At 39.8% G+C, this 27,286-nt stretch overlaps 1 protein-coding gene across 2 annotated transcripts in view; it reads left to right on the top strand.

Moving 5' to 3' along the window:
- ROBO1 (roundabout guidance receptor 1) overlaps positions 1–27,286 on the top strand; it is a 704,094-nt gene that overhangs the window by 31,911 nt on the left and 644,897 nt on the right. For both annotated transcript variants that reach the window (XM_048080853.2, XM_048080848.2), the window contains exon 2: positions 24,432–24,572. In XM_048080853.2, the coding sequence (XP_047936810.1) occupies positions 24,485–24,572 (88 nt within the window). In that variant the 5' untranslated portion in view covers positions 24,432–24,484. The remainder of the gene's footprint in view (positions 1–24,431; positions 24,573–27,286) is intronic.

Raw genomic sequence — 27,286 nt, 5'->3', positions numbered from 1 at the left:
CACCTTGCAGGAGCAGGGAGGTGAGTACATAAACTTGGTGAGGGGAAAAAGAATGAATGATTCCTGCTAGGTGGCTAGGCTATCTGCAAATAGTTTAGTATTGTCAACTCCAACCATGATTGGAAAATAGGCTTTTTCTAGGGAGCTTCTAAAACTCTTTTATTTTTTTTTCCTTGAGTCAGTTGTTGTAGCCTATTACTGTTTCAAAAAATAAAATTAAAAAAAAAAAAAACAAACCAAAAGGCATTCCTTGTAGGGGCTGGATTTTGTCTCCCACTTCTGCTCTCAACACTTCAGGAATCACACCAGTTTCTGTCACTAATATTTCAGAATACCAAACTGCTTTCTGCTGATGCGGATGGGGTGGGGGAGGTTATCCTTGTGACTTGAATTTTGCCATAGGTCACAGGGAAAGCATTGCAATTCTCAGAAGATAACAGTTGTGCATCCCTCCCAGACCCCATGTGATGTGGAAGAAAACCTGATGGTGGTGATGTAGTGAGAGCAGTGCCGTGTGCACATGTACTGGAGATGCCCATGGCTGAGTATCTGGCATGGGTAGCAGGCCACAGGTTACTATGTGTGGTGTGAATGTGACTGGGCAACTCAGAGCAGAGCTTGCAAAGAGCAGCATAGATATGAGCTGCTCTGAGCCGGCTGGTGTGGGACAGCCGGGTTGATCCGAAGTGGCTCAGAAAGTCAGTGTGCATGCACATGGCACTTGAAGAACTTGCAAAGGCTGCTACTGATGTCAGTCTTCCTGCAACACCAAACTAAATGTCACAGAAACTTGATGTTTCTTCCAATGGCTTTTCCATAGAAAGATGCTTTTTAGAAGCAGGATTTTGTAATGCGGCTGTGGGCTGTTCTCTCTCCGCTTCTAATGTGACTGGCTGTTTCCCAGCCCTTGTTCCCAGGCAACCATATTCTTTTAAATGTAGAAATTCTGCTTATGTCTCTGGGGGGTTGAAGTTTAATTGTTTCCTCCATCTTCTTCCAGACTTTTAAATATGTAAGCAACTAATTGGCTGTTTTGCTCTACTCGGGAGTTTCTTGCATTATCATAAATTTGTTAGCACGGGATCTCTTTTCAGGCAAGAGGATAAATGCATTTAATTATGTTGTTTTGACTTGTCTAGAGATGTAGCCTAAAACATTCCTTTTCTCTGGTTTTAACCCCTCCTGTATCTTCAGTAACGTGTTTAGAATATGGAGGCGTACTTGGGTGTCTCCATTTTAGTTCTGACAGAGGATAATTAAATTTAGCAGAAACGCACATTCAAGGAATGCACAGAAAAGCCTATACAATTACTCCCACAGAATTCCAGCCAAAGTTTGGGAGCCAGTGGAAATAAGTTAGTGTTGTTACTGGCAGCACTTATGGTGCTGTTCATTGTGATATGCTACAAAGTATGTGAGCAATATCCAGGACAGGGTATCCAGCAGGATTTGTGAGCACCACATTCACTGGAACATAAAGGGAGAACATAAAGGAAGTCCTCTCCAATCTTCCGGAGAGGTGTAAGAAAGTATGAAGTCTAGCATGTGGAGCCATCTTTATGAATTGGTTGGCTGGGGAGACAGTGTGCCCCCGGCCATGTGGGAGAGTGCATCATGCTCGTGGTTACTGCTTCCACTATGAGACGTAAGGAAATATGTGTATTCTGTTGGTCAAAAACACTTTCATGGGAAGTGAGAAAATGCATCTTAAAATGTGAGTCATTTCAATGTCCTTTACTGTCTGTTTCTCTTGATTACATCTTCTAGCAGAAGTGGAATCTTAAGAGTAGCAGCCAAGATCTACTCAGTAGAAGACCTGGCAAAGCAGTGCTGGTTGTATATTGTCATGAGCTTAATCCTCAGGTCTCCGCTCAGCTCAAATGCTATTTCAGCTAGCAACAGTTAAAAGGAGAGGAGTACATATTGTTATATAAAAGATAATATCAGATGATTAATACATGTGCTGGCCATTTTATTCCCTCATTAAAAATGTGCTGAATTATCACTTCTGCCAGAAATTTCATAGTGCTTCATCCCTGAACATATCTCATGTGAATCATTTTTGGCTACAGTACTAGGTTTTTTATGCAGGATGCTTAATAATACATATTGAAAAGGGCAATTCATATTTCTTTGATAACTAGAGGCCTGGATTCAGTGGTTTGTTTTTCTTTAACTGCAGGCTGTAGGTAATGCATGATTTAATAAAATTACTTGAGCATTCCCTTCTGAGCACTGATCACGATAGAATAATACAAATGATTGATGTTCACTTCCTTTATGGTAAGCCAAAAAACCTGATCATGGTATCGTAAAAAAAGAAATAGCATTTTATAGCAGCAATCAAAGTTGAATGAAAGCTAATGAATTAAAGGGGGAAGTTTTAGTACCTCTTTTAAGGAAAATTCCAAGTATTTTATGGGATGCATATAAAGGTTCTAACATAGAGTTTTTTATAGAATAGATGATAGCTTTTGCTGTCACACTTAGACTTTAACAAAACCATTCTAACAGCAAAGAAGCTGTAACTGGTTTACTAATAACAGGCTCCAGTGCTTTGATTAGATTAATTAAATATTGCTTTAGTTTTTAGCTGTGGAATGGAATAAGTGGGAAAACACGCCTCTTCCATTGTGGATAGAACTTACTGAAAGACGTGCAGTTTTTCTTAGGTGACTTCACTAAGTATAAAGCCCTACTTATGCAGAGTGTTGAATATCTTCACCTTTAGGTTTTGTTTTGTTGTGCTCTTCTTTTTCGCATGTGGTCCAGCCAGAACACCCTTAACAGTCCATCCAGAAGGTAGAGGTTTACTATGGCAAATCTCTGATAAGGTAGTTGTGGTTTGGTAATGGTTTCAAGTCATGTTCATGTAGTCCCTGTATTTTGGCAAAAGTGTGAGCTGCTGCCAGCAGAGGCATTTCCTTGCTTCCTATTCTGTAGTTGTGGCTGCCTGCTTTTGCTGTGGCTGCCGTGCTCCCTGCACCATTTATGAAGCTAAGCCATAGGGTGGGTGAAAAACTGACCCAATAAAAAGAAAATGGCTAGCTTGCTGGGTGCCTCATGAATAATAATGTTGCCAGAACTGAAGAGAACTCTAGGCGGATTGTCTCTCTCTCTTTTTTTAGATTAAACAAGGATAGAAAGTTTGATGCTTACAACATTACAGTATTTCATCTTGATAGGGTCATAGGGAACAGAGAAGTGGGAATAGGGCAGCCCAGTCCATTGAACAGAGGAGGAGTTGCAGTCGTCGTTTTGATGTCATGGGTGATACAGGGCTAACTTGGAGTCCAAAGAAAAAATGTGCTGTTTATCAAAGCCTCTGAGGCGTGCCTTTCCTGGGGAGACATTCTTCTCACCCATCCCAGTGCCCCAGCCTGGAAGCAGAGCCCCATTGCCAAGGCTCATGGCTGGCTGACCACTTTTCCCATTGCTCCTTGCCATTTTAGAGCAGTGCAGGGCCAAGAGCTGTTCCCAGCCCATAAAGGTCAGCTTTCTTTTGGCATGAAGTTCTGGCTTGGTGTAGAACTGGCTGGCTGTGGGTCAACCAGTACTTCATCCTGCTCTTGGGAAAGGTTGGGGATCACTGCTGTTAATTTATGTCTGACTCCAGTTGTACCAGATGCTTCATGTGCATCACCTCTGGCTACCAACATAAAAACATTTTTCTGTAGTGCTTCCTTTGTGTTTATGTACTCTTGGAAAGCTTAAGTTTCTAACAGTTAATCCAGCAAAGTTTTACTGAGATGGGTGAGGGAGGAAAATCCTACATAGAGATGGTCAGGAGAGAATGAAACATTGCACATTTATGTTTATGTATGGCTGGATTCTAAATCTTGGTGTTTTCTGTCAGGTTTCTTATTTTCTACATAGTCTTTGTAGTTACGAGATTCATATATATATATATATATATATATTACGTGTGTATATATATATATAAAAGAAGATTTATCATTCCTGGTGAAGACACTATCTCGTAAGACACAAGTGACATAGATTTGAATGTAACATCATTGTTAAAAGAGTGACAATGTGCAGCCAGCTATGTTATTTATCTATGTGTACAGGTACATGTTTTCTATGAACAGTTACTTGCTTTGTTACTACTATAGCATTGACCATCTTAAAACTTAGCTGGCACTGATGAGCTGCTTCTCAGAATTCGGTGTACTGTTAAAGAAGGAAGTTCTCTAAGGGTGTTTTATGCCAAAGGCACGAAGTGAAATGAAATTGTAGACATTTATGGGAGAAAGTGACAAAGCTGTGTATAAAATAGATGTTAGCAGAGGAAAAGTAGTATTTAAAATGCAGAGAGTAGACAAAGAAGGACAAAGTTAAGAAATGGTCTGAAGAAATTGGTGCATGAAACAAGAGAAGGTGGTGGAAGGATTACAAGTATGGATGAATGTGTAAAATTGTCCAATTTCCAAGACACTTAAGAGACAAAGTACCATTGTCAGAGAAGCTTTTGTAGATGTTCATGTCTGTAATAATAATCTGCATCTTTAGCTGCGTGAGTGCTTACAAAAATGACCCATATCCATTTAGAATCCTAAACGGATTCAAGGATATTTGGTTTATAGGCTGTTTTATGCTTTTGGAATTTTTACCCATTGTGATCAAACCTAAATGGAGATAAAACTAAAAATTGCATTTAGAATGGGTTGAAAGGGAATGGCTGATACGATGTAATGGAGCTTGAGAATAAATGAATCAAAATGAGAACCAAGAGCTTAAGTGAGCATTTAGCTGTGCAGGCAAAAAGGAATAAAATTATATTTAATGTGTAGAAGAGGCAGCAGAAAGATTTATATGGGATCTGGATTAGGAAGGCTATGGAAAGGCGCAACAAAAATGACACTTTTATTACAGGCTTTAATGACAGGGAGGATGCTGGCGATGCAGTGCTTGGGTGGGACGACAGAGGTCAATTTTGGCCCCTGGCATGACCGCTAGGTGGGATGTCAGTGAGACAGCTGAGGGAGGAGATTAGGTAGAAGAAGAAAGGTCAGGAGTAGAGAAGTTAATGTGGGATTTGTCAGTAAAGTTGCTTACATATGTTCTGTTTAGCAAATAGTTTCATTAAGTGTATGTTAGAATCAAAAAATGAAACGGTGACTAAATATTTTTAATAAAGTGTGCGTTTTATTGCAGGTTTCATGACTTGCAGATAGATCTGGTATCAGAAGTTTCTTATCTTCTACAGTAATAACACAGAGTGTTTGATTTATGTTTGAATGGAGACAGTGATCCATTAAAATAAATTGCCTGAATGTTTGCCCAGCAGGTCAGACTGACTTTCATATGTGAAATTTAGTGTTTTAGACTGACAGGTTGCACTATATGGAAGGGCAGTAAAATTATATTGTCATTCCTGCACAGGGAAGTTTGTTACTTCCCTTCTTCTTAGATTGCGCTCTGAATCTGTGGTGTCACACTTAGCGTACAACTGGGGTTGTTCCAAATGTTCAGAGAAGACTTGTATTTTCCAGTGTAAGGCTTGCATATGACATGTAATATCATACAGTATCCTGTATTATGGAAAACTAAAGCAGATGCTTTGCTAAGTATGGAGTAAATAAACTGCTTAAAGAATATGAATATGTAGTTGGCTTAATTTATATGTAAATGGGGGCAATGCTATTTTAGATTAGTGGAGCAAATTGCCAAAAGTGGAGTCTCATAAATATCAGCTTTTGAAGACTGGAGCCTGAATATTTAAACAGGAAAAGTGTTTGTTTGTGTTTTTTCAACAAAATTTTTCAGGAAAATATTGGTTTTCTGAGTGGCAAATTTTCCAATCTGAAATAGTTTCTTTATCTTGGTTTTCAAACTGCTTTTCAGGAGTTTGGGATTTTGTGTTTCATTGTAATTAAACCTACTGTCATTTTTATTCAGGTGATACGTTTCTATTTGTCTTGGTCTTCCTTGCCAGCAGCTGTAGGGCAGCATCTATTGCCTTGAAGTATGTTAACAGCTTGTTAGTCTTGCATTATTGTGTATTTGGTTGTATTTTATCTGCGAGAATATTTTTAAGCAGATTTTACTGGGGAAGGGTAGCAGAGAGCTGTTTTTTGTAGTCATTCCTAAGTGTAGTCTTTTTCTTGGTGTCCTGATGAAGTTACTGTCTTCCAAAATACCCATTAGTGGCCCCAGAGCAAAGCAGCATATTTAGCATTTCCTCCCCATTCAGAGAAGAACTTTAAATGCTGGGAGGGGCAGTGTTCATTTTATGAAAATGAGATGTTGATTTTTCATCTGCCAGTGCTTCAGCTCATGGCTTAAGCTGTTTGCATGCTCTGCATGAGCAGTATCTTTGTGGCAGCAGGAGATACCTCAGGGGAACTGTGGAAGAGTTTCGCATGGCAGCATCACCTCAGCCTAAGAGGGAAAACCGCTTTCAGCTGTTACACATTTGCTGTGGAGGGAACAATTTATTAACAAATGGTATATGCCATTGGACAAAGACAGTAAGATAATTGAAGATTTTGTGCTTCTGAACAGATCATCCCATGGTAATGACTTGAAGTCAATTTGCTGAATCTTTACTAGTGTTAGGATAGTGGTATTGGTGAAAGAGATGTTACTAAAAGTATACATTGGGGGATATAAAGGAAATAAGAGCACAAGGGAAGAAATTAAAATATTTTGTTTCAGAGACAGAAATTCTTGAATTGCTGTGTGGTTATGTAGAAGAAGCTTTATTTTTATTAAGCATCAATTTATAAATTATGTTCATATGTAACTAGAGGCTTCAAAGTTAGTGCTCACTGTGCAAGATGGTCATACAGTATAAGCACATACAAATGTGCTAGCGCATACTCATTTCCTTGGGAAAATAAGTAGCTGTTACTTTCCTGCAGTTTAATAGTTTAGGGATGTTTTGGGCTCTGTAGAGCGTTCTCTGAGTGATATTCAGCAAAGTTACTTTTGTCTGCCGGTATGTACTAGAGATCTAGTAGACCAAAGCAAATTAAGTATACATTTTTCAGGAAATGATTGGAAAGCGGCTTGTGATGTGGGTTGGCACAGATAAGAGCAAGGACTTGAAATAAATTTATTTCCCTCTTACTAACAGGAAAAGAACTGGAGGACAGTAGCTCTGAATTAGTTGAATGTGTGCAAGGAACATGACTTTGCATGTTATGAACCTCTTAAATAATACTAATTAATTCATCTGATTTTATGATAAATTATGCTCAAGATGTGAATAAATTTACATTCTCTCCATATGAACCTACCATTTTCTTCTTACTGGTTGTAGCGTTAGATGGCTGCAAAGAACCCATTTGTGTGGATCCAGATCTTCAGAGTAATTAGGGCAGGGGAAGGTGAGGTATTGCTTTTGTTTTATAATTAAAAAGTGAGCTACAGTAAATGGCATAAAATTGTCTTGCCCCCCCCCCCCCCCCCCCCCTTTAGTGTCTTTCACTAAGTTCAGTCAATGTTGCCTTTTCTGTAGTCCTCAAGAAATATTGCCTTCCAAAAGTGGCAGTCCAACATAGTAGCCCAAGCCAGCACAAATTTTCTCGAAGTCCAATTAACAGCCTTTGCTTCTGATGCCAGTTCAGAAAGGAAGTGTGTGATATTGTCTTGCTGCACTGCTCTCTTATTTCTGGTAATGTAGAACTAGATTCTCTAGTAAGTTCTAGAGAAGGAACACCACTTTATTTCAGGTGTTTCCAAAGACATGGCTGCTTCAATGGGGGGAAACAGAAACTGTCTTTAAAGTCAGACAAATGTTTCTCATGAACCACTCTTAGCCATTTTAAAATGATACTGGCACAATGCCTGCATGGTAGTCACTCCTCTAGCAGTCCCAGACTGAGAGAAGCATGGAAATGAAATATGATAAAATACAGATTATTAAGTCATGAATACATGATTCCTGTGGATTCAGCCTTTTTTTTTTTTTTTATTTCTCTGTCCTTTGCAAAGTATTCACCAATGATGAATTTGTTTGATCATCGTGGTTTACTACCAGGAAATGGGTTGTCCATCTCTATTCCAATTGACAACTTTAGTCCAGCTCAAGAATATTTAAGCTCTAGTCTTTGAAGATTTAGGAGCTAGCAGTTTAGTTATTTAGTCCACATCTTCAAATTCCTGCTGATGTGACTAGATTCAGTGATTCAAGATGCTTTATTTTCTTGCCTACCTGAGAGTGATTATACAGGAGTTCCTGTTAGGAAAGATCACACCAGTTGTGGCAGGAACATCCATAACTTTTAAAATATGTTTATTGCTAGTGTCCCTTAAAGTTACAGGGAGCCTGGTACATGCGTGAGCATCTGATTATGCATCTAACAGATATAAAATGTGTGAGGATCCATGCTAAGAACTGGGGACCTCTTAAAATCATAGCCAGCTAATCTGAACTTTTGCTGTGTTAGATATTCTGACAGAAAGAAATCCTTTTGGTTTGAGCTGAATGTTTTCTATCAGGAGTGTTCCTTGCATGAATGAGAACTATTGCAGTGCTTTGGTTTACTGTGCAACCTGAAACTCCAGAATTCATTATTGTGAGATGTGTGGTTTTGGTTATTTACTCTTGCATGTAAACGTTATTTCAAGTTCTCCATCAGAATTTTTGGTTTGGCAGTCCTTACTGAGGCATAAAACCTTCATTCTGTTTTCCATATCCATTGTACATTCCAGGTCAGAACATTTTTAGGAGCTTTATCCCTTCTTTTTCTACAGTCATACTTGGAAACAAAACTTAAAACACACTCTAATTTACCGTGCTTCATATACTAATGTACTCTGTCAGCTTCTCTCTCAGAGATTGGAATAGTGGTCTGGGAGCCTTCTCACAGGCAAAACCTTCCAGGCTGAAAATATTTGGTCTATCACTTTAAGTTCTCTGCTATTACCAGCTCTTTAACAAATACCTTCAAAACTTAATTTGTATTCTTGAACTGATGAGATGATTAAAATTTTTATTATTATTATTTTTAATTTAACTTAAAAGGAAAAACTAAGGCTGGGGGTGGGGGGAAGGGGGATGATTTTTTAAGGAGTTATCCGTATTTTCAAATTAATGTTTAGATGATGAAGGAAACTTTTTTACATATCCTGCTCTTGCTCAAACTTAGTGCAGTTTTAAAAAACATTTCACTTGAAACTTCAAATCGATAAAAATATTGGAAGTGGGATTTTGGGTATTGCCTCAGATTTTCTCTTCCCTCCTACCTGTAGGAACAGGGAGCCTATCATACTCTGGAAGCATCTTGTTAGTGATATAGTAACTTTTTGTAGGTGGTTGACACCACATGGAGTAAATAAATCCCTTCCATAAAGCCTAATCAAGAGATATTACCAGGGTTTACAAAATAGTGCTTTCTTACATATAGTCTTTATAGTCTTTATGTACATATAGCCCTGCCTCCACTGGCCATTCTCCTTTTAGAAGGCTGAAGCAGAAATGGCAGGGCCAGAAAGACTTAGGCTGTGAAACGTACATGTCCTGTATCCACTGAAATAATCCCAGATCTCGTCTTTGACTCTCTCCCATACAATTTAAGGCCAGGCCCACCTTTGCACTACCCAGCATCTCCCTCCTGTTTAGCTGGTATGCAGCTCAGCATGGAGCCGTTAGCCAAATGGAAAGGGCAGTGGTTGTGTCCTCCCTGCATTTGTCTTGGGGAAGGGGATGGCAACTCTATCATATTTTCCTTTGACCCAAAGGCTTACAATCTTGGGAACTGTAGAAATGCAGTGCTTGTAAATCTTTGTTTCTTTTCACTTCATGCTCAACTCCTGGTTTAAACAAGGAACAAGCTTGTGGGAGCAAGTCAACTGTGAGATGAAGCCTGCTTTAGGTATGAAACATAGTCAAAAGCTACTAGCCATGGTCCCAGAAAGGCTAGGATGCAGTAGTACTTCTCTCACTTCCTGGGAGAAGTCCTCCTGCTCACTGGGGTATGGACAGGACGTGGCTACCCAGAGGCATGGACAGTCCCCAGCACCCCTGTGATGACAGCTCGGCTCCTTGCTGCCCTGTGCTGCAGCTGAAAGCTGTGGTCCCATTCAGGGAGGCAGAGGAGGGATTGCTGTTAACAGCCATCCTGACTTCATCAGAACAGTCTCCGTTTCAGAAGGGTTCTGCCACTCTTCCAGTATCTTTGTGGAAGCTGGAATCTTCTTCCTTTTCCCCAAGGAGTTAGCATTTCACACAAGTCTGTTTAACCAAGAAACAGACAAGGTTGGAAGTCCCTATATTGTTTTAGCTTCACCTTTACTGATGACCCCAGAAGGATGAATATGTTTCTGGGGTAGAGCTGAATATTCTTTGAATTCTGATGTAAATTCCTGTGTCTGAGAATGCGTGTTAGTGGGGCTGGATCCACAAATCCTTTCTAATTGCTCCCGTTCTTACTAAGGGCAAAAGCCAAGCTATTTTTCTTTTCCTTAAAGTTAAATCCTCAGAGGAAAAGAATTTTGGCAAGGCTTTTTGCTGCCTGAGACTGCACTCCACAGTCCCCAGATGCTTATTGTTTCATAACTTTGCAGTGGAGAGCATCCCCCTCTTTTGCTTTGTGCACTGAAACTTTGTCTAGTATTCCTTTTTTTATTATTTCACGGGTTTAAAATTATGAGGGGGCATTTACTGCCTCTTTGCCATGACAGATAGATGTGTAAGAAGCATGGCAGCTAGATGAGCACAAAGTTTTCCCCATGCACTGAAGTGCAGTTTGGGTTTTTCTTTGCATTGAGTGACTGTTGCTCAAAAGTCTTTTTGCCAAATTGTAGCCAGGGAGATACTTTATCTGAGAAAAATTATTTCCATGTTTAAATACACTTTCATAACACTGGTTATGCCAAAGCTATGATCTGAGTTTAAATCTTAATTTCCAGACCCACAAAGCCCTAGGGCTTGTCTGCCCCACTGTCTATGCTACCCTGCCCGCTGGAACCTAAATGCTAGCAGTGTGACAGCTCTTCTAGGCAAGCTTGGGTTTCTTTCTGTATGCAAGACAAATAAAGATGCATGTTGAAATGCTGTCACTTAATAGGTGAGAATCTGAGAGGAACAGGTTTTAAAATGGTCCCTCTGCTCTTGGAGGTATCACCACTACTGTTCCACTTGATGGTGAAATCAGCCAGCTTAGTTTAAATCTTTGTCCCCACATTGTGAATTCAACAGCATTGACTCACCTCTCTGCTACGTATAAGTAAAGCTTTTGTGTCTTTATTTTTTAAATTATGTGGCTGGGATTTACGGAAGTGCATAGATCCATCCTATTTCATTGCATTTGCAAAATTCCAATCAATTTGCTCCAGTCTGGGAGCAGAGTCAGGTCAGAAACGTGTACTTCAGAGATTACCATCCCAGATCTGTTGCATTTTTCACAAAGCAAACACATATTTCATAAAGCCTGAAGAATATATAACGTGATCAATTTAATATTGTTGAAGCATTATCAGTAATCTCCTTCCCATCTGTGATTCTGAACTCTGCAACATTATGTTGATATTTCATGCTCTCCACTCCGTTAACATTTAGGTTGTGTGGTAGGGGCCAACACTTCTCCAAGCACAAGGAACTCAGAATGATTACAGGATTGGCTTTTGAAAGTTCACACTGTAGAAGATTCACTGAAATCTGAGATGCTGTATATACTTGTGTGTTGTGTTTTGTTTTAAAGGATGAAAGTAATTCAAAAGTGAAGTGATTCTGGATTTTAAAAATAGGCTTGCTTCACAAATTGTCGATTCATTTTTTCAACAAATAGGAGAGTCATAATATTAGAATTATGATTAAATTTTATAAGCTCTTTCCAGTTCGCTGGTTAAGGCTGCTTCCATGGAAGTTTTTAAATTTATAATAATAATTCATAATTGTGTAAGAACAGAATGCTTTTTAAATTTGCAACAACATTGCAGTACAAATTACAGGTAACTTATTTTTACAGTATTATATATCAACAATAGGTCAGGTTAGACCAAGTAGTGTATGAAAGCTTTTTGGTAAAATGAGCATTGAGTACTTGAGTATTAAGCATAATGAATTTTGGAATGTAATCGTCTTGTAGTACTGAGTCCCATTTTATTTGAAAATTAATATTTTACTTCTCAGGTTAAATATTGATGCTGTTTACCATTTCAACATTTTATGAACATTTTGTTTTCTCTGGGGACTTTCTATGCATTTTACCAACCTAAGAAATGAAGTAATTCACAAACCAACTGCTTCTTGCTCTTGATGGCTTTAGGGAACCTTGTCATTCCCTGTAGCCTTCTCTCAGGCCCATCTGTGTGGCTCTGAAATCACTTGGCTGGTAATTAGGTATTTATCAGATTGTTTCTGAAAAGGGATGAGACAGTTATCTGGCACAATTATCTTTGAAAATTGAATCCCTCTTTTCTGGTCCTGCTGAGGACATTCAAAGGTACTGTGAATGTTTAAAGCTAAATGCCTTTGAAAAACCTTTGCTTTTTTAAATCAGGTATAACAGAGGAGTCCAAATGCAGTCAAATGTGTGTGCGTTTTTTTTGTTTGTTTGTTTTTTAACCTTTCAGGCACTGGATTTTCTTTCTATCAAACATTGCTTCTTTTCCATGTGAGACTGTTTGGAAGTACTTTTGACAACTACCACTTTACTGCTTCAAATGTCCCCTACTTAATATTTGAAAATTGACACCATTTCTTATTCATATTTTTTAATTGGAGATTCACAGCTTTCCCTTTGTAGATGATAGTCTTTCAATTAATAAATTGATTAGAATATGTAAATGCTTTCATCTGTCTTTTAATTCTGCATTTAAAGAAAAGATATATCTACTGATATATCAGAAGTACATCAAGGCATTACTAATCCTATTTTTGCCTGAGTTTTTATACCTGTAACCTGAGAAGCTTTAAAGAGGTTTCATGATGAAAAAGTGATGAGTATTTAGTCTAGAAAAGCAGTTTGAAAAATATGGTATTTCACACTGGGAACTTCATAACAGGACATAGCTTTTTCTAAACACTCCTTTGAAAGTCGTGATGGTCAAGATGGGGATTGCTGATTTAATATGCCAGAAGGGAGAAGGAGATAATGCATCCGTAATATAAGATATGAGTTCTTGTCTTATTTAGATCCTTGCTTGGTTGTATTTTCAAAAGGCAAAAAAAAATAATCTTGATATTTAGCCAGATCTTAAGATTTGTCTATTGAAAAATACAGGGCTGAGTCCACTGTTACTGAATTTATGATAAATTCAGATTAGAGCAGAACCATATTCTTACTATTTTTGAAGAGATACTATTGCTTTTAACAAGTTCATACCTCTTAGAATGAACCTATTTAAGTTTGAACAGAAGATTCTTAATTTTTGTATAGTTTTACTTTTCTGTAAAAAGAGTTTATACAAATGAAAGATGGAGGAACCTGATATAGTAGGAGTTGAATACCTCTCTCTTTCTGTCTTTTTTTTTTGCCTTTTTCTGCCTGTCATTCACAAGTAGTATCCTAATGGGAATTTTACTTTTGATATGCTGTTTTTCCAGACTGGGGGGGGGGGGGGGGGGGGGGGGGGGGGGGGGGGGGGGAGGTCTGTGTGTGTTACAAAACCCAAGAAAAATGCCAACCAATGGTTTTATAGCATGCAGGTTGCTTTTTTTCTGTTGTTTTCTGTTTAGTACATGTAGACTAGTACCTGATGGCTTGGCAGTCTTATGATTTGGGTTCAGAATTAAGTCAAAGAAATGCAGTTTTGTTTCACTCCTGTTGAATTGCAGTCAGGAAAGGAAAACTTCATTAAAACAGGTCAAAACACTTAAAAGACAGCAACCTTGTGGGTAGTCTATGAGTTACGTTTCAAAAGAATTGTATTTTAGAGTTGTGTGAATTAAGTCAGTTGAAGCTTCTGGAGACTGTAATTCTGCTCCTTTTTGCCTGAGTTTTTGTATCTGTAACCTCAGAAGCTTTAAAGATGTTTCATGTTCAAAATGTGATGCATCTTTAGGCATCAAAGGCATCTTTAATTATAAAGAAATAGTGATCCGCAAGTAAGAGTTATGTCAGGCAGCCTGGCAAGTATGGAGAAGAGACAAAAACATTTTCTTCTGCATTTGAAACGGGTAAATTTTAGTGGATTAGAGGTGTCTCTAAAGCTACATTGCCTCTGTCTCTCACAAAAGTGCCTGTGCACGCATTCACACAGTATCCTGCACTGTAAAAAATTTAGCTAAGACCCTTCCTTCTCACTTTCTTGTTTGGGTTCTTGACTGTGATGATTGACTGTGATGTGTCTTGACTGTGTCTTCACGTCTACACTCACTTTCCACAGCTTTTTGCTATGTAAGCAGTTTCAACAAAAAAGGCTTGTGAAAAGAATGAAATCACCTCTTGGATTTAAGGAAAATTTTATCCAGTGGATTCACTGGTGACTGTTACCAATTACTTGATTGCTCCCCTGTGAGTGACTGGATATAAAATAGAGAACATAACCTACAATACTGTAGGTCTGTGCAAGAAAATAGCTTGCAAGTTAGGATTGATTGTTGCGTTTCAGGGAAATAATCAGCCTGAATACGAGAAACACTTAGATGACAGGACACTGCATAGCATATTTTAGCATTATTTTATATGTACTTTCTGCTTGCCCATGGAATCATGAGGTTATTCCAAACAACTCTCAGCACAAACCTCCTCAACTTTCAGTTTTTGACCATGCATTGAGAACTGCCCACAGGACAAATGATTTTTCCTAGTTTTTTTTTTAACTCCAGTCAACCTCTGCCAATAACTTTTCCAGTCACTCTATACTACAGTTTCTGAGGATATTGTGACTAATTTTCTGTGAGTCTTTTCTCATTTTATATTAGAGACTTTTTTTTTTTAAATTCCTGAGACAGTCTATGGGCTGCATATTTTGGTGCTGTGGTTTCCAGACAGCGAAGCAGGAGGAAAGACACCTCTAAGGGATTGCTTAGTCCAACCCTGTTTAGATCAAGGTCAGCTAGAGCAGGTTGCCATGGTCTGTGTCCTCTCAGATTTTGTATAACTTCAAGGATGGAGACTATCTCTCAGCACAACCTGTTCTGCTCACCCTCATGGTAGAAAAGTGTTTTCTTATTTTTAAGTGTAGTTTCCTATGTTTCAGTTTGTTCCTCTTGTCTTTCTTGTCACTGAGCACCACTGAGAGGAGTTTGGTTCCCTCTTTTTTATTTCCTCCCATTAGGTATTTATATACATGGATCAGATCCCCCTAAGTCCTTTCTGCTCCAGGCTGAGCAGTCCCAGGTCTCTCAGCTTCCCTGTATATGAGATGCTCCAGTCCCTTAATTATCTTTGTTGGATTTTCTCCGCTAAGCTTGCCTCAGTTTTATACTGAGGAGCCAGTGCTGGATCCAGAGCTCCAGATGTATCCACACTTGCGCAGACCAGACAGGAACGATCACCTCCCTTGACCTGCTGATTACACTCTTTGCAGAGCAACCCAGAATGCCTTTGGTCTTCTGTGCAGCAAAGGCAGGTTGCTGACTAAACTTGTTGTCCAAGAGGACCTTCAGGGCTCCAGAATAGCTCGATTCATCACCTTCTCAGGGGTTGAGGTGGGGCTGACTGGCCTACTCTTACTTGGATTTTCCATCTTGAAGACAGGAGTGACATTTGCTTTCTTCCAGTTCTCAGGAACATCCTTCAATTGTCATGACCTCTCAGAGCTCAAGAGTGGCCTTGCACTGAGACTGCTCAGCTTCCTTGGTTCTCATGCTTTCATCGTGTCAGGTCCCAGGGACTGGTGTGTGTCCAGGTTAAGTGGTCTCCAACCTGATTCTCCTTCACAGAGAGCAAGTCGTCTTCTCCCTCTAGTCTCAGGACTGGGATCCTCAGGCCCCTGAGATTAGAGGGAAAAACTGAGGTGATAGAAGGCATTGAATACCTCAGCATTTTCTGTATCCTTTGTTGACAGGTCCTCTACCACTTTTAGCAGCAGGCTCTCTTTTTTCGTCATCATCCTCTTGGTACTCAACTATTTGTAGAAGCCCCTCTTACCCTTCACATACCTCACCAGATTGACCTCTAGGTGGATGTTGCTTTTCTGAATCCTGCACACTTGGACAGTGTCTCTGTATTCCTTCTGTCACAGCAGGCAGAAAAGACAGAACAGTGAGCACTCTAATCTAATTTCTCTCCTCGAGAGAGACCAGCAGTCTGGGGAGCAGGCAGGGACAAAATTTTGAGCCCAGGAGCATGCAGAACACAGTATCACAGTATCACAGATTTCTAGGTTGGAAGAGACCTCAAGATCATCGAGTCCAACCTCCGACCTAACACTAAGTACTCCACTAAACCATATCGCTAAGCTCTACATCTAAACGTCTTTTAAAGACCTCCAGGGATGGTGACTCCACCACCTCCCTGGGCAGCCCGTTCCAATGCTTAATAACCCTTTCGGTAAAGAAGTACTTCCTAACATCCAACCTAAAACTCCCCTGGCACAACTTTCGCCCATTCCCCCTCGTCCTGTCACCAGTCACGTGGGAGAACAGACCAACCCCCACCTCTCTACAGCCTCCTTTAAGGTAACTGTAGAGAGCGATAAGGTCGCCCCTGAGCCTCCTCTTCTCCAGGCTGAACAAGCCCAGCTCCCTCAGCCGCTCCTCATAAGACTTGTTCTCCAGACCCCTCACCAGCTTGGTCGCCCTTCTCTGGACTCGCTCGAGCACGTCCATGTCCTTCTTGTAGCGAGGGGCCCAAAACTGAACACAGTACTCAAGGTGTGGCCTCACCAGAGCCGAGTACAGGGGCACAATCACTTCCCTAGACCTGCTGGCCACACTGCTTCTTATACAAGCCAGGATGCTGTTGGCCTTCTTGGCCACCTGAGCACACTGCTGGCTCATATTCAGCCGACTATCAACCAATACTCCCAGGTCCCTCTCGGCCAGGCAGCTTTCCAGCCACTCATCTCCCAGCCTGTAGCTCTGCATGGGGTTGTTGCGCCCCAGGTGCAGGACCCGGCACTTGGCCTTGTTGAACTTCATACAGTTGACCTCAGCCCATCGCTCCAGCCTATCCAGATCCTCCTGCAGAGCCTTCCTGCCCTCGAGCAGATCGACACACGCACTTAGCTTGGTGTCATCTGCAAACTTACTGAGGGTGCACTGGACGCCCTCATCCAGATCATCGATAAAGATATTAAAGAGGACCGGCCCCAGTACCGAGCCCTGGGGGACACCACTAGTGACCGGCCTCCAACCAGATTTGACTCCATTCACCACAACTCTCTGGGCCCGGCTATCCAGCCAGTTTCTAACCCAGCGAAGCGTACGCCAGTCCAAGCCCCGAGCAGCCAGTTTCTTGAGGAGAATGTTGTGGGGAACGGTGTCAAAAGCCTTACTGAGGTCAAGGTAAACCACATCCACAGCCTTTCCCTCATCCACCAAGCGCGTCACTTGGTCATAGAAGGAGATCAGGTTCGTCAAGCAGGACCTGCCTTTCATAAACCCATGCTGACTGGGCCTGATCGCCTGCTTGCCCTGCAAGTGCCGCGTGATGACCCTCAAGATAATCTGCTCCATGAGCTTTCCTGGCACTGAGGTCAAACTGACAGGCCTATAGTTCCCCGGGTCTGCCCTCCGGCCCTTCTTATAGATGGGCGTCACATTGGCTAGCCACCAGTCAACTGGGACCTCCCCCGATAGCCAGGACTGCCAATAAATGATGGAAAGCGGCTTGGCCAGCTCCTCCGCCAGTTCTTTCAATACCCTCGGGTGGATCCCATCCGGCCCCATCGACTTGCACACATCCAAGCTCCGTAGCAGGTCGCCAACCATTTCCTCATGGATAGCGAGGGCCACGTCCTGCTCCCCATCCCCTTCCACCAGCTCAAGGCACTGGGTATCCAGAGAACAACCGGTACTGCCACTAAAGACTGAGGCAAAGGCGGCATTAAGCACCTCAGCCTTTTCCTCATCCTCAGTAACTAGGTTCCCCCTCGCATCCAGTAAAGGATGGAGATTCTCCTTAGTCCTCCGTTTCACGCTGGTATATTTGTAAAAGGATTTTTTGTTGTCTTTAACGGCAGTAGCCAGGTTGAGCTCCAGATGAGCTTTGGCCTTTCTAATTTTCTCCCTGCACAGCCTCGCTACATCCTTGTAGTCCTCCTCAGTGGCCCGCCCTTTTTTCCAAAGATTATAAACCCTCTTTTTTCTGCTAAGCACAAGCCGCAACTCTCTGTTGAGCCAGGCCGGTCTTCTTCCACGCCGGCTCGTCTTTGGGCACGTCGGGACGGACCGTTCCTGTGCCATCACGATTTCCTTCTTGAGGAGCGCCCAGCCTTCCTGGACTCCTCTGCCCTTCAGAACCGCCTCCCAAGGGACTCGGCCAACCAGCATCCTGAGCAGCTCAAAGTCAGCCCTCCGGAAGTCCAATACAGCAGTTTTACTGGTCCCCTTCCTGGTCTCACCAAGAATAGAGAACTCTACCATTTCGTGGTCACTCTGCCCAAGACAGCTTCCGACCACCACATCTCCCACCAGTCCTTCTCTGTTTGTGAAGAGAAGGTCTAGCGGGGCACCACCCCTGGTAGGTTCACTGACCAGCTGCGTCAGGAAGCTATCTCCCACGCTCAACACTGTCAGTTTTCTTGGGCGGCTCCAATGCACAAAACTATTGGAAATCACTGTTTTACACTTAATGATTTTTTTTGGTTGGTTTTTGGTGGTTATTTTTTTGCTCTTTATTTACACTCCTTCATATTCCAGGTCATGCTTTTTACTCTGCATTGCACATTTACTGAACTACGAATATATTGATTTCTTATGTAAAAATCATGTTCTGTTGCTTGCTGTCTCATTTATGGACTCCTCTGAGGAAAATGTCTTTGTTAAAGTTGCTCCTTCTACAAAGTTAATCTCAGTTTATTTAATCAGAGAAGTTAAGGAAACATTAGAGATTAGCAGACCTTATGGTAGAGAGATTGTTTATGAGGCTAGTAGGGAAAAAAAGATGTTTCTCTTTTGTCATAACTTTAGTTCCTCACACCAAGTTTTCATGTGTAGGCAGTTCAGTAGAGTGAATTTAGGATTTAGGCTACATTTTATGTCATGTACCACAGTTTGTCAGGCTGATACTGATGTTTGGGTTTCTGCTTGAGTCTCTCAGTAAGAGTGGGCAAAACATGACACAACTTTTTTTTTTCTTTTTTTTTCCCTGTTTGAATTATTCTAGGTGAACTGCTGCTGTGGTACTATTTAGGCAGTAAATATACCATACAGAGAATCAAGTAACTTAAACTCTTGGAAAAAACTATCTACGTAAGTGTGTGTCACCTGCCAGCCTAGAAATGTAAACTGAGGACATCCAATTCATTTTTTTTACCCTTGTTTTTCTCACTGGATTAAACAAAACAAAAAGCAAAACTGACCAAACAGACAAACAAAAGAAAATGCGTCTTAAAATAAGTACAAGTCTTTTATCATCAACTATAAAAACCTTCCTATAACTTATTTCTTAAAAAAATAAAAAAAAATGTTTTGGTATAGTAAAACATTAAATAAGGTAAGCTTCATGAATAAGTACCACATACCAGTTTGTATGGAGCTGTTTGCTGAAGCTGTTACGGAAAGGATCACAGTCCAGATCTGTAGTTGCTCTATACTAATGGCTATTCTGGTTTAAATAGATTTATGTTTTTGCAGTTGCTTTCATCTTAGAAGAGTTCATTTACTTTATAACAAAAAAAGGAGCTGGGCAATTTTTTTTCCCCTAGCTCATCAACTGGTTGTCATTCTTGCTCCTAAGTGGAAACAGTTGAGACAATGTATGGCCATACTTCCTTCTCATCCTCTTAGAACTCCAAATAAATTTAGTTTAACAGACAGGATGTTTAAAACAGTAGAATGAAGTTCTTCGTTTCAGTGATATGTAACTTTACTGATGATAATGCACAGGAGGAGTAAGCTCGAAAGTAGCGTCAGTCTAAACAGATGAGGAGATAACTGGATTCTAACTAATAAACACTAGGACTGTTCAACATAAGGACTGAAAATCAGGGAAGCTCCATCCACTGTCATCAGGCCTAATAGTGCATGAAAAGCTTTAAAAATAGCTTGCATTCAAAAGGAGTTAATATTGCTTCAGAAAGACCACTGTCTGGTTCTTATCCTTTTAGTAAAATTGTCATTCCACTCCAACATGGCCTTTGAGTACACGGCAAGTCAAAATTCAGTTTCATCAGTTAAACAGTCTTCTCTAGCATAGTATTTACCAAAGATTGTAGATTTTATAAAAATAGGTGTTTTTTTTTTTGAGTTAGAATCTTAATTGTTTGACCTTAGTGTCGTTTTCTTCTTTTCAAAATCCTGTGAAAATCTAGTCTTACTGATTTAGTTACCATTTCTGAGAAAAAGAATAGTATTTTAAAAAAAAAATTGTTTTTTGTCATGACTCGATGTCTTTACTTCTGCTGCTGAATGCTGCGCTGACTATAGTGATAAATAGTACTGTGTTTGGAGAGTGGAAGAAAATAATTGATTAGACTCTTTCCCTTCATTTACCATAGTGCTGCTTTCCCCTCTGGGTTTGTGCAGTTTAATTTGCCATTGATTCTTCAATGATTATAATGTCATAGAGGAACCAGTGTTTATCTTCATTGTGCACCATAGACACTGGACCTGAATCTTTTCTTTCACGTTCTGGTACAGATCTGCAGTCATCTAATATGGTATTAAGCAAGGTCTCAGGCCAGCTGAAGTATATATGGCTAGTTCATCCTTCTTCTGTCACTGGCAACATCTAATTAGTGCCAGTCCTCATTCCACAATATTAGTTTTGTAGTTCAGACCCTGAAAAACTAACTGAAGAGTAAGACCAGACACAGGAACATTTAGCTTGGTTACTATAGTCAAAAAGTTAAGTGTTATGACTTATATATGAGTAGTTCTACATAAACATAGCAGATACTTCACATTTTTTTAGTATGTAATATAAGGTAATTAGTGTTTTAAATTGCCTGCTCATTTCTTTTGGTTCTGATATGTTTCTGTGGGTTTCTTCCACTGCTGTAATGTAGTACTTGAATTGCAGGACTGTGGCAGTAGAATATGATAAGAAAGATCTTGTCTCCATCCGTCTCTTCTGCTGAACTCAGCTTATATCTGAAAACCACTTTCTATTTCAATGACATCTTTTCCTACTTTATCTTTCCTGTTATCAGGGCTGGTATTTCAGAAGAAAGCACTGTACTCTGAGTATAGAGAATCAGCCTCCCCTTCAGGATTATTTTCAAGGAATATCTACAGGAATTGATTGTGTGCGCGTGCACACCAAAAAAAAACCTGTTTTCATATCAAAATTATTTGGCTTCATGAAAACCATCTTCACTGAAAAATTCCGTAAGAATAGCAGATGTTTTTAATAACACTGAAATATTTCAATTTTCAAGATTCAATACTAATTTGATAATCAAGCATGAGACACAAGCAGAATTAGATGAGAAAAGGCTTTAACAAACAAGCCATGCAGTCAAGGCCTGAGCTTCTTGTGCAGCTGTGGCACATGGAAAGGGATTAAAGTCACAGTCCACCAATTCAGAAAATGGGAGAGAGGGGTATGGAAAAGACAAAACTTGGACTTGTGCATGGGATTCATTTACATGTAGGGCACTCCTCCATCCCCAACTCCTCTACCTCCCACCTACACCCGGAGTGATGCAAAGGGATGGAGGCTGTGGTCAGTCTGTAGCAGATCCTCTTTGCTGCTCCTTCCTCTGCATACTCTTCCCCTGCTCCAGTGGGGTCTTTTCTAGGGGCTGCAGTCATTCGGGACAAATCTGCTCCAGTGTGGGGTCTCCATGGGCTGCAGTCCTTTCAGGATAAACCTGCTCCACCGTGGTTGTCTCAGCAAGCTGCTGGTGAGTATCTCCTCTGGCATGTGGAGCACCTCCTCCTTTTCTGCCCCTGATGTTCACAGGGCAGTGTCTCATGCTTTTTTCCCCTACCCTTTATGCAACATCGTGTCCTTTCTCACAGGGTGGCTGCAGGCCTGGCCGTGCCCTGCAGTGGGGCCGTTAGAGCTGGCGGGGGCTGGCATGAGGCAACCCTGGCATCACCTCAGGCAGAGGCCCCACAGCACCCCACTGCCAGCACCTGAGCCTGGTACAAAGGTCCACAAATGAAATTATCCCCACAGAGTGTGTGCTCCGAACTCCTGTTGATGTTGATAGAGCTTCTGTGTTGTCACTGGATGGAAAGCCATATTCTTCCTGAATCTCTGAGTCCTTGAATGAATTTGCAACATGTATTAATGAAATGTTTCTTTCATGTATATTGTATGAGCACCTCACATTATAATGGCAAAGTACATCCTAATCTGAAAGTGTTATTTTTTTGTTTGGTGAACTGAGTTTGATGGGCTGCCTCATCAGCTTTGCGTCAGAAGCAGCATTGAGTTTTACATACGCAACTTGAAAATACAGATGCAAAAACTATGGGAATCTGAATCCCATATGGTAAACAGCTTCATAAAGCAAGCCTGTACTACCACATAGAGAAAGAGATCGATATTCTGAAGGCCCGAATTTGCAATTCCTCATTTCAGTCTTGGAGTCATAGTACAAACGGCATTTAGAGCAGCTTGCAACAGCAGCTTGGCCATTGATTGCAGGGAAGAGAAGGAACTGGGTTTTGGTGTCCAGTGCAGGAAAAGTGAGAAAAAAGGAAGAAAAAAATATTTTGTAGGGTTTAAGTAATAGTAGTAGTAGGAAATGGAGTATTATTAGTTCTGGTTGCTAAGATAATAGAAGTCCAGGTGTAACACAATAATCAAATGTAAAATGCAACATCAGCAAGTGATTGAATCTATTCTAATTTAACTCATTTATGCATTTTTGAACATCCCAAACTATCAGGTGGCACCAAATATTCACAGTAATGATATAACTCTTCTATCTGCAGTCATTAAATATAAAGTCTACTGCTGCAAATTCTGTCCCAGCAGACTGAACAAGTGACTGATAGCACTGCAATTTTGTCACTGCTCCAGCTTCAACATGTCTCCGTGGCTTTTAAATATCTCCAAGGAGGGAGACTCCACGGCATCTTTGGGCAGTCCTTGCTAGTGCTCCATCACCTGCATAGTGAAGTGCTTCCTGATGTTCAGACAGAACCTGTTGTGTTCCAGTTTGTGCCTCTTGCCCTGGCACTGGGCACCTATGAAAAAAGCCTGGGTCCATCTTCTTAACACCCTCTCACAACCTTGTTATGATTGTCTGCTGATCCTGATCCAAACCTCTCAACTGCAGATGGAACAAGTACAAGGAGAGAGAAATGAAAAGTGCAGGTGTGATGTTATCAAGGTCCAATGTTGTCATTTATTATTGGAATAGAACTGCATGAGACAGCCTACCTATTGATCACAATTGTGTTCAGCAGTCTCTAATTGTTGGTTAGGGTCAGGCAGTTGTGAGTGATATGTAACTTGACAAACACTTGAAATATCATCTCTTTTATCACCAGAACTTGGTGTGAACCCCAGATATTACACAATGTATAGGACATTACAAAATGAAATGCATGACTGCATTGAGGCCCTTGTCAAAATCAAAGAAACAAAACAATGCAGTGAAACTGTTGTATTTGTTTAAAGATTGCATATATTTAAAGAAGTCTTTTTAAAAACATAAGATGTTTTTCAGAAGCCTATGATTGTTTAAAGAACACTAAGTTTTTCAGAAACCCATAAAGGAAAGGCATTGTGAACAGATATGTGTACTGTAAACAAGACCTAAGCACCAATATAGCTGAAGTGCAAGAAAATGAATAGGAGGAGCAGTAATTATTTTTAAGCAGTGATAGATTTGTGAATGTTTCTCAATCTACAGTTGTAGTGGTCAGAAAAATTAGTGTGAAAATTACATTATGATTCAAAAGATTTTCTTTCTTCATAAGATTCAATTTTACTGGTAGTCAAATGAAAAAACCTGCCCTCAATAACACAAACTCACTCAAAAGATACCTTAACACGTGAAGTCATTACTGGGTGAAATTATCCCTCATCCTCATTCAGCCAAAACATCATGCCATAAGATGAGGACTGGTCCGAAGTTTTAACCCTGCTTTTTTACAAAGCTGAATGCTATTGTAGGATGTTTTTAAGTTTAGGCAAGTGTTTACATATAACTACACTGAATTATCCCATCTCTTTAATAACTCGGTTTGCATCATAACCAAAGAACATGCAGCACTTCAAAATATATGTTGGATCTCCTTGTGTCTGCTTTAAAGCATCCTTTTAGGGGTTGTCTGCTCTGCAAGGATAGTTAATATATTTCTGGTTGTAGCTTATAGCTTCCTAACTGTTAGAAAATCTGGCTTTTGTGGTTGACTGTACTGAAACCAGCATACCTGACAAAATCATACTGGGCAAAAATATTTGGAAGTAACTTAAATTTATCATTAATTCATCTGTTCATATTTCCATTGCTTATTGCAGGTAACATTTACGTTAGTACTGCTGAGCTGGTGTAATGCAAGGAAGGACACATCATGAAATGGAAACATTATCCTTTTTTGGTCATAGTAGCTGCATGCAGCCTTTCCAGATGTCATCACTTACTGGGTCAGCTTATTCCAGGTAGGTACCTTTTTATTTAAACATGAATGTTCGTATTTTTACAAAACATTTTTATGATGTCACTGTGAATGTGTGCATGTATATACATAAAAGATTTCTTTCTGTGTGTGTGGGGGGGATAAGTTCAGAAATTTATGTACATAACGGTATATTGCAAACATAATTTAATAAGTGCTGTAGTGTCTGTGCTGCAGTGAATTTTTTTGTTTCGATTATAAAGGACAATATAGAAAAGGAGTGGCCTGAAAATCAAAATATGAGAAGATTAAGGTGGCTATTAAAACATTCCTTTGATTAGCACTGTTGGCAGGGGGAGGAAGTACAGAGTGCAGAACAGACTTGAAGATCAAAGAGAATAGGAAATCTATAGAGATCTTTGCTGAAGGAGGAAAATAGCAGGCCACTATAAATGTGAAATAGCTGAAATACAGTGTTTTTGGTGGAATTCAAGACATTGGTAACTGTGCTTCTGTCCACATGTGGCAAGTCTTCTTCGTGCAGAGAAGTGTAGTAAGTGTGTACAAAATCAGCAAAATGCTGTCCAGCCTGTCCAGCTTGAAAGGGGAGGTGGTGAAATAGATAGCTAACCAGTATCACTCTGCTGCAGTGAGCAGTGTTTTTTTTTTTTAATTGAAGCAATGGAGGAAATGGAGGAAACAATTTTATTTTTTTCCCTCTTTAGAATAAACGGGTAAAAACAGCTTTTGAGTCATCATGAATCATTTTCAATATTTATTACGGAAAAACTCAAGTTATGTTCAGTGCTGCTAATAATGGGTATTTACTCATTAAAATGTAGGAAGACCCAGTAGACATATTAAAAGAAAAAAACGTGACACAATGATTTTTTGGTGTTTTTTTTCCCCTGTTTTGGATTTGAATAATGTAGACAACTTTATTGGCTGGATTTCTGACTTGAATACACTGTGCATACAGATTTTTTTGTATATACAGTTCTCTGTATATCCGTAGGCAGCTAGTTCAAATATAGACTACTCAATAGAAAGAGAAAGGAACAGGTTTTTCCTTCAAGGGTTTGTTGACCTATAATGAATGGTGGCTCATGGAAGGTAAATTAAGGAAATGAAATGGTACCTTTTTTCTTTCTGATTTTGTTGGTTTCAAATGCGTTATATAGGAGAAGCAAAAAGACTCCAGAATAAGGGAAGATGTAAGTTAAAATTATCATTTTAAAAGTTTGACCTCAGACTTCAAAAATCATTTCAAAGCAATTTACTTGTCAGAAAGACATCTACTGCTCTTTTTAAAAAGAATGCCTGCAGATCCAAATGTATTTGCATGATAGCTACCTCTATCTGCTTTCATTGGTTTCAATTTAGTCATAGTTTTGTAGACACTACTAAAAAGGCTGTTGGCATTGTATTACTTTTTCCGTCAAATTAGTTTCAGAATAAAATCACAGGTGGCATTTTGATTTTGTCCCTGCTTTGTAATTTTCATCACAGACCCTAGACTTGAACCAAGAGATTACTCTGCTTGGCCAGACATCAGTGTGCTTAGACTAGCTGGCAGGGTGCCAGAAGTGCGATTATCACAAAAGATCAAATAAAGCAGGATTTTTTTTTCCTTCAAGCAGTTCATCCCATTCATTTTGTTCTTTTCATGACTTTCTTACAAAGGCAAGTCTCTCCTATTTTTTTTTTAATGCGCAGAAAGAGAACTGTGCAAAATCTGAAAGTTTCCCCTATATTTAATGGGGAGAAAATAAAAATAATAATGTTTCTTCAGATTTTTTCTGTATTCATGGAATCACTGTAGAATGGTTTGGGTTGGAAGGGACCTTAAAGATGATCTAGTTCCAACCCCCCTGCAATGGGGGTGGGGTGGATTCTTAGATATCACGTCTTCGATATTCAATATTTGATATTCATATTCTTAGATATCAAGATATTATATCTCAATAACAATATATTGGATATTATTGTATCTCAATATAACAGTACATAACAGCTTTTTCTGAGGATTACTAAAAGCACTAAACAGCTAAAATGTGTCTGATCTTAGTACTACTAATTTAAGTATTTTTTGTTTCAGTAAGAAAACTTGCTTTCAAAGCATCAGATTCAATGAAATAATTTTTAGGTTACTTTTCCCGTTATAGAACTCCTTAAAAATTTTATTGTTTCAAACCTTCCAAATCTAAACATCAAAAATGGTTCCAGCTTATTGATGACATAGCTGTAATTTCATGTGACAAACCATCAGAAAAGTGTTAAAGTTTACCCTCAGAACTGGAATTCTTGACTTCAGTAAAATGTGATGAATTTTAATGGTGGTCTTACAACTTTGAAACATTTATTGCATTTTTTTACTGAATCTTTTCATGTATTCTCGTTGAGTCGCACTCTTTTGCATATGGGGTCCACAGGGAAGTACTGTCTCCCCCCTTTATTAAAATCACGGCTGAGTCTTTCATCTCATGTCATTACATCTTACCTCTAATTCACATATAAAATACACTCTCAGTTCCACTATGGCCGTCTCCTGAGGCATAAAGTATCTCTGCCTTGGCATATCTTTATTTAATCAGGGGTTGAACATTGTCTGGGAAAGATGTGATTTGTTTTCTTTTGAGTTGCCTTGCATATTTAAAAGCTGGATAACTTCATAGCTGATTTTGATGATTTTAAAGTGCACTGATCTAAGAAAACTTGACATTAACTAATGCTATATTTTGTCTAAATGCATGCATC

The sequence above is a fragment of the Anser cygnoides genome, chromosome 1, assembly GCF_040182565.1.
Source record: "Anser cygnoides isolate HZ-2024a breed goose chromosome 1, Taihu_goose_T2T_genome, whole genome shotgun sequence".
In the NCBI taxonomy this organism is placed as follows: Eukaryota; Metazoa; Chordata; class Aves; order Anseriformes; family Anatidae; genus Anser; species Anser cygnoides.
This window is presented reverse-complemented; position numbering and strand designations above follow the sequence as displayed.